This window comes from Coffea eugenioides, chromosome 7 (assembly GCF_003713205.1).
Source record: "Coffea eugenioides isolate CCC68of chromosome 7, Ceug_1.0, whole genome shotgun sequence".
In the NCBI taxonomy this organism is placed as follows: domain Eukaryota; kingdom Viridiplantae; phylum Streptophyta; class Magnoliopsida; order Gentianales; family Rubiaceae; genus Coffea; species Coffea eugenioides.
Window position 1 is genome coordinate 7,699,094 of NC_040041.1, and position 10,362 is coordinate 7,709,455.

A 10,362-nucleotide genomic window follows, 5' to 3' on the forward strand; every position below is an offset into this window, starting at 1 on the left:
GAAACGGTTCCTTAAAATAATGTTTTGATTTCTGGTACGCTGCCTACCTATCAATATTATCACTTACGACCATGTACTATCAATTATACAACTTAACACCCTCTAGCCTCCCTATTTCTTATGCGCTCTTCCCCTTGTGCCAACGAGTATTTTTGCTCTCCTTTCAACCAACCAATCTAGAAGTACACACTACGAATTACAAGGGATTACAAAAAGTTTTATGATAGGGTGAAACACTTCGAGAGAGTTCATCAAAGAGTTTAATATGTAAATCAAAAATCAAACTCAGGTCTCGAACCCTTACTTATATATTAACCGCTCTTTCTCTATCTTTCTTTCGAACCAATGTAGGATATAATCCTTTACTCATGAACCTAACATTTTAAAGTAGTAGTTTCATTGGTATTAGTTAACTTTCATTTTTTTATAGTAAATATGCATGTGCATGTTCTATAATAATACTAATAGTAACAAAAATTTCAAGATATTGGTTTCATAAAATATATGTAGACTTTTTGAACTTTCGAAACTTACCGAATTCAATAAAAAAAACTTTGATTTCACTGGTCATTTACTATGGCCGTTATTTGTATACTATGAAATTTATATATTTTTCTCTTTTAAATTTTTTTTTGTAACATGGATGCCGTCTCAAAAAACTGAAAACCAAATTTAACAATAGAATTCAAATCCAAGCGAAGAGGTGAGTATTAGTTAAGGACTGAAGATTGATCATTTCGATTCCCTTCATTCTGATAGTTTAGGCGCACACATACCATGTGATGATACTTGAAGGATTGTTTTGCAATTAACCTAAAATCAAGTTGAAAATGACAGCTCGGTCAGCTCCCTCTTTTTCCCTCATTTTTCTTTTCTAATTTTTATTTCTTTTCCCTTTTTTTCAATTTGTTTTTTATACACAGTACAAAAATTTCCCCCCTCTCTTTCTCCGTCGCCACTCCGATCTCTCCTCCGACTTCTCTTGTTCCCTTATTATAAGTAACCATTTCGTCTCTTCTGATTATTTTCCCAACGTTAGAGCGCATTTTCCAATGGACTCGCTCTCGCCGGTGATCGGACAGAGGCTGACACTTCCGGCGAGAGCTTCCGCTACTCCTCGTCTCTGTGATCGTTCATTTTTGTTCCGGTCGATCATCATCGGAGGAGCTTCCAGAAAATTCCCAAGAATTCGAGTAAAAGCAGTGACTAATAAATTAAGAAGTTATTCTTCGAGTATTGATTTTAGTGATCCGGATTGGAAGTCAAAGTATCAGAAGGACTTCGAAGCTCGCTTTAACATTCCTCACTTGACCGATGTCTTCCCCAACGCCGTTTCGTATCCTTCAACTTTCTGTCTCAAAATGAGGTGAGCTTTAACAAATTATCATTTAAGAAAATAAATTGGTCTACATTTTTTTGGTGGTTTTGGTATTGAATTTAATCTAAATTTTGTGATCAGTGAAGAATTTTGCTTAGAGAATTCGTTTAGCAGTTTTGTAACTTGTTGCAGTACTATTGACGTTTGATGGAGCAAGTTATTAGAGATTCTATGAAAATCGAAAATAAAGTTGGAATCTTTTGGCATGCTGACATTATTTGTAAAGGGAAGCACATGTGGCCTTGTTTCTGAAGCTTGGGCTGAAAAGACGAACTAAGCAACTCAATGTTGGAATCGAGCTTGGATTCTTTAAGACCTCGTATTAGATTGGTCAATAGTTTAATTATGATTGACTAAGATTCTAAGCTCTACTCAAGCTTAAAAAAAGATGCATACATAAACAAACTTGAAATTTACATGTAATTAAGTTGAGCTACTCGATTCTGAAATTGTATAAAAGCTCAGTATTAATGCATAAATATCAAAGTAGGATTGACTTCTTGGCAGTTGCTCTGACTATGAAGTCAAGCACTTAATTTTATGATAGTGTGCCTCTAACTATGAAGGAGAAAAATGGTCAGAAGGGAAGTTAAGATGGGCTTTTAATCTTTTGAATTTGAATCTTTTGTCACAGGACTCCGGTGACTGAGGAATTTGCAGGAGGTTATCCATCTGATGAGGCATGGCATGGATACATTAATAATAATGATAGGGTGCTTCTTAAGGTATGTGTTGCTATTTCACTGACCTTTCCAAATCAGCTTCCCTCTAATTGTATGGCTTGTGGATGATATTGCATGCAATCAAAGAATAGTTTTTTTTTTTTTAAATTGTTTTCCTCTCATATTAGGGGTAGCGTTCTTAGCAATTAATGATTTTTTCAGACTGGTGTAAGAAGGTGTACAAAACTGCTCAAATAATAAAAGGGTTGTCCTGGAGATCTGGCTTAGCTTGCATTTAGAAGATTAGTTATTTTCATCATTTCTCAGTACTTATTTTGTTAGGTTCTTTACTTAACTAACAGTTATCTGTTGAATATGCTAAAACTGAAAATTGACATATTTGGGTAAGGAACTAATTTTGTCCTGCAATTTCCACACATAGTAGTAAGAATTGGAAAAATGTATCTTTGCAAGACAATGTTTTCCAAACAATTCAATTTCTGCAACATAACTTTGAAAATGCTAGTGCTAGTTTATTACCACCATTAGTTTAGTACTGCTATTGTCATTACATTGCTGCTCGCCAGGGATAAACCTTGAGTCAAATTCAATTAAGAGTATTTCAAAGGTCTTTTTTTTCCCCTTTCTGTTTTCGGGTGCGGATTGTGGTAGAATTGCTGCTAGTGTTATAGACCCATAACAAGTGAGTTGTGTGTTTCAGATAAATTGGTAAGGGATAATGCGCATTAAATGTATTTAATATACTAAGTTGACACAATTTCGTATCAATTAAGTTATTCTTGAGGCCAGATTTCAAAATCTAACATGGTAAATAATGCATATGCAATTGTTTTGTCAGATGCAAACTCATTGTGACAGGAAGCACAAAAAAAAAACATGGAGAGGTTTCTGAACTAGGTGCAAGCTTTCTCACAAGTGCCTTGTTCAGAAGCACGTAGGTGCAACAAGTTTTTTGCTGTGCCTCAGTGCCTATGCATGCACCTTGTTCACCTTTAATAGCTATTGTTGCATACTTTGCCTAATCATGTTAATTTTGATACAAGTGTATTTTTTGGGGGTCTACTTTAATCCTTGGGGGATATAGTAAAATGAAGAAATTAGAATATACATGCATGTACCTGTACTTATACATCTGAGCCAATGGTTTGATTCTGTTAGTAAAAGCACTTAGATATGTTACTGTACAAAATTTTCAGGTGATACATTTTTCCTCTCCCACATCTGCTGGTGCAGAGTGCATTGATCCTGGCTGCACATGGGTGGAGCAATGGTAAATTTCTGGCATTTCCAGATTAAGAGGGCGTATAGTTGTTAAGATCTCTAGATATAAACTTTTACTATCTTTCATCGATGGAGATGTTGTCTACTTATAAATCTTGGTGATTTAAGGATAGATTGCTGACAAACATGAATACTAGGCTCTCAATTTGTATTTCTTGAAACCTGTTTGGTCAGAAGGTGAAGTGGATGGGATTTGTCAGCAAAGATGGTGGTGCTTTTGAGGATAGGAACCCTCCGTTAGCACATCAGCAAGAGGATTCTAATTGTCTTCTTTGTGTGTTCTATGATAGTTGTGTAAAGTCTCAGTCTTGTCAACACAGAACTTCCTTGCATTCCATCTGGTTAGTAGCCATGCATAAAGTGGATGGAATTTGGTACTTCAAGTGAAACCAGTCATTGGTTCTGTCTCACCCAATTCCCAGTGCATTTTTAATTTCTATTTGATGCATGTTAAGTTGAAAATCATCAATGGTCAAAGGGTACAATATTTTTCTGCGCATTAGCAAAAACATTGGTAATGTTCTCCAGTCGAAGAAAGCTAGAAAGAAGCAATAACTTGATTGAAGAATGGATTTATAAAGAAGACACAAGTTTAGTTTTTTCCTTGTTTTTCTTTTTCAGCTTTATATGTATTGGGCTAGTAGTCACAAACAGAAGAAAATTTAAGAGAATTAAGTTTTTTGCATGTAACACTGAAGGTGTTTATCACGTTTATCCATTTTATTAATTTTTCTGGGAAATCAGTTGGGCAGCTTGATTTTCATCCTCTGCTGTCCATCAACCTTAATTTATTCTGGAGCATCATTCAGGATAGATATCTTACACATTTATGATCCTGTTTGACATTTTTTTTTGACATATTTGTGTTTTAAACTGATCTTTATCTCTATATAGTTGTTGGCTCTTGTATACTGGACAGGTGAAATGAGCATTGACCATATTATATGTTATGAATCTGGATTAAGATTCTTTTTGGTTTCTTTTCTCTATATAGTTGTTGGCTCTTGTATATTGGATAGGTGAAATGAGCATTGACCATATTATATGTTATGAATCTGGATTAAGATTCTTTTTGGTTTCTTTTCTTTTTGATCCCAATAAATACCTCTGTCATTTTGATGCAACAGACCATTATTCTACGGTAGAATCTTATCGTGTGGTTGGCACTGACTTATTTTCAGGGTGCACCGTGCTGGTCCTCGAGAGAAAATATACTTTAAGCCAGAAGATGTAAAAGCAGCTATTGTAACTTGTGGGGGACTTTGTCCTGGGCTTAATGATGTCATCCGACAGGTAACAGGATCTTAAGTTCTCATTAAGTTTACTATGTCTGCTGAGATTATAGTGTCTTCATGCACATTAAATTGTACTAGAGCTGTGCAGCTGGCAAGACAACATCAAACCAAGAACATGTCCAATTTTGAAGATCAATTTTTTGGAGAAGTCAAATTCGTTACTTGTGTCCACAGTTAATTTATTCCTTTGAGATGTTTATACAACTTTCCACCTTAATTACGGGACCTTTGAGAAACATTGATTGTAGACAGTTGCCAAAAGCTTTTTGTGAAATCCTTTAAACCGTATAATGCTTCTTTATATGCAGCATAAGAACTTTGGAATTAATGCATGACTTCTTAGCATCTAACCTTTCTTTGCTGTAATGGTCTTAGGTTGTAATCACTCTTGAAATATATGGTGTGAAAAAGATCGTGGGAATCCCTTTTGGTTATCGTGGCTTTTCAGACAAAGATCTAGCTGAAATGCCTGTAAGTTCTTATGTTATTATCTCTCTTTTTTTTGTTGTCTTTATTTTTTTCCCTTCCCAGCAAGTAGCTCTTTCAATATGAGGAGAGATCTCAAAGAATATTTATAAGCAATTATAATTATGCAATGATTTCTTCTTATAACATGGATGTGGTTCATTCTTGTTAATCATTCTATTATTTACAGACATTTGATGTGGCAAGAACCTGGGAAGGGATGTGATGGTTGGGAATAATCCTCAATTTGCATATTTCTGTACCATTCCTAGATTTATTTCACTGGCTACTACATGTTTGCTAGAATGCTAGAAGTTACATGTCAGCCAGAAATGTGATTGCAGTTGTCAGTACAGACTGTGCATGTCCAGATGTGGCCTTGAAGAACCTTAGTACACTGACTCTAGTTTGTAGTCTGTAGAGTATTGTTTTAGGTCCTCAATTAGTGCGTGGTGTCAGATATTGATTGTGCCTGTGCTGTAATTTACTGGGACCTTGAGTTTTTGTTAATATGCTTTTACTGTCTGAGACATTTCTTGGGCTAACAAAATGCTTTTTCAATTGTGATTTAGTCATGTACCCATGCATAATGATGCTTTTATGTTATTATCTCGCTTGCTTTTCTGAATATGCTTCTCTAGTTTGGAATTGTCTTTGATTGTTTATTTACCTGTTTAGATATTTTTGTGAATTGTCAGTTATCCAGGAAAGTCGTTCAAAATGTTCATCTTTCTGGGGGAAGTTTGTTGGGAGTGTCACGTGGTGGACCTACTGTTAGCGAAATTGTGGACAGGATGGAGGTTCTCAATCAGACTTTGTTTTACTCGCATTACTATTTCACTTCATATTGCTTATACCAAATTGAGTTTGTAAGCAACATTTGCTGGTATTATCTCCAAATTAATTTCAGGACAGAGGGATCAACATGCTTTTTGTGCTAGGTGGAAATGGTACTCATGCTGGTGCCAATGCGATACATGACGAGGTTGTTAAACTTGTGACCCTTGTGCTCAGATGGGGTGTCTGCTATTACTTTGGTCTCTGTAAGATAGCAAATACGAGAAAACCTAAAGTTAACTAGCTAATAAGTTTTTGAAAACAAAATTCCAGTATAACTTTTGCTTGCCATTGTATGATAGATTCCCCCTGTTTGGATTCTCCATTTTTTGAAAAGCAAGTTTTCCATGTACAATGCTACAGTAATACATAAATAAAAACAACTCCAAAAACACCACATCCATATAATATATCAAAAAGAACTCCAAATATACAAAAAAATTAAAAAATATACAAAAAATCTACACCATCTTCTTCTTTCATCTATCACCACCGCTGCTGCCACCATTCCCTCCCTTCTCTTTCCTCTCCCTCCCTTTTCCTACTCCCCTCCCCTTCCCCTCCCCTTTCCTGCCACACCCATCGAGGCCATGTACTAGAGGAGGGGAGGGGAGAGAGGGAAGAGGAAGAGGGAGGAGAAAGAAAGAGAGGGAGGGAGGGAGGGGGTGGTGATGGGTGGTAGTGTTAATTTTTAAAAAATATCCTAAAAATTTTTAAACTTTAAAAATATCCCAAAATGTTTTCAAAAACATCACCAAAAATATCTACAGTAAAAGTCTTTCATATACATTGCTACAGTAAAATATTTCAAAAACACCCCCAAAAACAATTAATCCAAACGGATTATATTAAAAACTGAAAGTGAAGTGTCTGCAGATATGCAAACCTATCTCTATTTTACTTTTTCAATCTTCTTAAAACTTGTAACTGTTGAGTAATATAAGTGTAAGCATTGACATATATCCATGTTTACTGTGTTCAGTGTCCTTACTTTTGTTTGGTGGCCTATTTTTTCGGTTACTTTTAGCATGTTAAGATTTAATATTGAGATTTTGTCTTTATCTGTGCTCTAGTGCCGGAGAAGAAAGATGAAGGTGGCTGTAGTTGGTGTGCCTAAAACCATAGACAATGATATCATGCTGATGGATAAAACATTTGGTTTCGATACTGCTGTCGAAGAAGCGCAGCGAGCAATCAATTCTGCTTATATTGAGGTATATATTGTAACTCGTTCTTTATGCATTTTAATTTCTGTTAGATTGCGATTGTGTTAACTTTTACCTTTATTTATTTATGTGGTTCTTAGATGAATTATGTATTTGAACTTGTTTAGTTTACCCTGTCCCAGTTACAATCATCTTCTTGTTCTTCTTGACAGGCTCATAGTGCTTATCGTGGTATTGGAGTTGTGAAGCTGATGGGGCGTAGTAGTGGATTTATAGCTATGCAAGCGTCTCTTGCTAGTGGACAAATTGACATATGTTTGATCCCAGAGGTATTTCTCCCACTGACAGTGCATTAACATATATTTTTGGGCCTTTAAATTGGAACCATATGTTTTTGCATTCGTAAGGTTCCTTTTAATTTGCACGGACCTCATGGTGTCCTGACACATCTGAAGTATCTCCTCGACACCAAAGGATCAGCTGTAGTGTGTGTGGCAGAGGGAGCTGGACAGGTGAGTTTAAGTTCTAGTTTCCTTTTAATACATTGGGACACATATTGCACTAGCATACAATTTTTGTCATAGCCTTTTGGGTATCCTCACTTGATGTTAGTTTAATATCTTGGGGGAATCTCTTCCCAGTAGACTGTCAGGAATTTCTTGCATTTCTGTAGCATCACTGCAGCCTTGGTGTGGCACACAACTAATATACATGACGAAACATATACACTGTTTTCTTCCATTCTATATTTTGGCAAAATAAGGTGTGTTGAGTTGGACCTGACTGATCCAGGAAGCTCATAGTAGCTTTTAGGACGTCAATACCTTTTATTTTGATCTGATACTGACCTTCATATTAATTTTAGACCTTGCTAAAAACAGTTGTATTTATATCCCTGCATCACGAAACATTGCAGAATCATCTGGAGAAAACTAATGCCAAAGATGCATCCGGCAACATTGTTCTTGGTGATATTGGTGTCCATATTCAACAGGAGGTCTGCTGCTTGATTTACTTTTATTTGATTATTGGTTTTTGTATAATGCCTATAGTCCTTATTGACATCAATTAGGTGATTAAATCTAATATTCAAAATTTCCCTTGAATTTTCTCTTCCTGGTATCTGTACGTGGGTATGTCTGTGTTCTCTTATTGCCAATAAAGCAGACGGGAATTAGGTTTAATGCTAACTAGGATATTCAAGAGTAATTAGTACTATGTTAGAATCTTTATTCCATCTGTCTGTACTAATTCCCAGATTAATTCAGTTAATTGTCAGTGGAATATATCCTAAAGGATTCTTATCATGAAATGATATTTGTATATCACAGAAAAGTTTTAAAGATGTGAGGAGCATATTTAAGCCCATGCAAGTTCATTCCTCTTTGGGATGACTGCCTGTTGTCAAATATAGAGTACTTCATCTGGAAGACTTCCTTGCAGATAAAAAAATACTTTAAGGAGATGGGTGCTCCAGCTGACGTGAAGTACATAGATCCTACATATATGATTCGTGCATGTCGTGCAAATGCCTCAGATGGAATCCTCTGCACTGTACTTGGCCAAAATGCTGTAAGCCTATCTTAGCACCTTTTGGATTAGTGAAAGCAACTCCTGGGTAGATAATATTTAGCTTCCTTGTCTACTTTTCGTGCAATGTATTCCTACTAGAACAAGTACAAACAGGAAAATGCCCTTTATGCTGCCACAATGATTTGACAAAAAAGTCTTCCTGAAATGAAAATAATCTAGGGCTCATTTTTGGGCCCTTCCTTTTTCTAACATCTACTTTCCATACGTTACCCAATTAAAAATGTTTATGTCAAATTTGTACACTTGACTCGACCAAAAATGTCAATCATGAAATGTTTACTTGAGCTGTCCTTTCCAAGTGGGCAAATTGTTGTCAAACTTTTGCTCACAAACAAAAGCGAATTTTATTTTTTTCAGCTGTCTCCTGAATAACAGTTTTCCTTTATTTCCTTTCTTGAAGCAAGTACTGTTCTTCCCCTTTTCTGGTTTGTGACTAGTAATGGCTGTCTACCTGCAACTAATAGGAGAATTTATATCAGTCTGATATTTGGGACAATAACCTTATGGTATACACATCCATGGATTACATCCAGGTTCATGGTGCATTTGCTGGATACAGTGGCATCACTGTGGGTATATGCAATACTCACTACGTGTACTTTCCCATTCCTGAAGTCATTTCTCAACCCAGGACTGTCGACCCCAACAGCCGTATGTGGCATCGTTGCTTGACGTCAACAGGCCAACCGGACTTTCTTTGAAAAGAACGAGGCCAATTACATTTTTAGGAGATGTAAGCATTGATTTTTCTCTGTAGCTTAGAGGTACAGAAAGCCAGTTCCAAATTTTCCCTGGCTAAAATCTGTTCACGGCCTTTTATTTATTTAGGTAATAAGAAGAGAAACACTCCAAATTCTTTTTTTAGATATAGAAAATGGCAGTGCCAGTTCTGAAGAGGCATCTCGATATATTACTCCAAATGTACTTAAGCCAAAGCTGATAAACTTTGTTACTGTAGAACCTTGTTTATTTACGCTAACACTTCTACTTGACCCAAGTAAGATCCATCCCTAGATTGGGAGCAGTATATCAATAATACTATTTCTTTGGGTATTTTCTTTATCAATATTGCTTGATTTTGGAGTTAGCATTGGTATCTGTTTCACACTGAATTGTATCCCCCACCTCCCGTCCCCCAGCCAATGGGGTATAGAAACTGTTTTAAACTGAATAGCTGCACGAAACTTCCATATCTAGTGCCAAATGTAAAATTTTCAGAGTGAACAAGGTAAATATTGGCCTCCAAGCAGAGGTTTATCCATTGCAGAGTCTATTATAAACTGTTAAGCTTTAAGGTGCAGGAAACTTATGTTTGTTTTATATACATTATGTAGATTGCTGGTGAATTAAAAAAAAAAAAAAGAAGGATTGAACGCCATAACTACTTGTTAGTTCCTAGGTTTGTGCTCTGGTCAAAGGGATGCACCAATCTCCTTGACAAATTATTATTATTTTGTTTTCTCGATTTTATACTAAACGAGAGAGATTAAATAAGCACCTTTCATCCTAAATCTAAACTTCTCATACATTGATGACTTGTACCATTAGCATAGATAATTTATATTGCTAGTGTTAGAACTTTTAACTTGTACAAAGGGTTGATTTAGGATGCACATAACTCTAGTCTGTCCCTTTAGTTTATGTTCTAAGTGTGATGGACCAGG

General features: G+C 35.9%; 1 protein-coding gene across 1 annotated transcript; it reads left to right on the plus strand.

Moving 5' to 3' along the window:
• Positions 1-931: 931 nt before the first annotated feature.
• LOC113778073 (ATP-dependent 6-phosphofructokinase 5, chloroplastic) lies at positions 932-9,606 on the plus strand. The gene is made up of 13 exons (XM_027323334.1): positions 932-1,366; positions 2,013-2,103; positions 3,258-3,331; positions 4,524-4,635; positions 5,013-5,108; positions 5,801-5,902; positions 6,013-6,087; positions 7,013-7,153; positions 7,318-7,434; positions 7,513-7,617; positions 8,022-8,102; positions 8,549-8,677; positions 9,232-9,606. Exons 1-13 carry the CDS (start codon positions 1,053-1,055, stop codon positions 9,397-9,399), a joined length of 1,605 nt encoding a protein of 534 aa, XP_027179135.1. The 5' UTR covers positions 932-1,052; the 3' UTR covers positions 9,400-9,606.
• Positions 9,607-10,362: the final 756 nt, after the last annotated feature.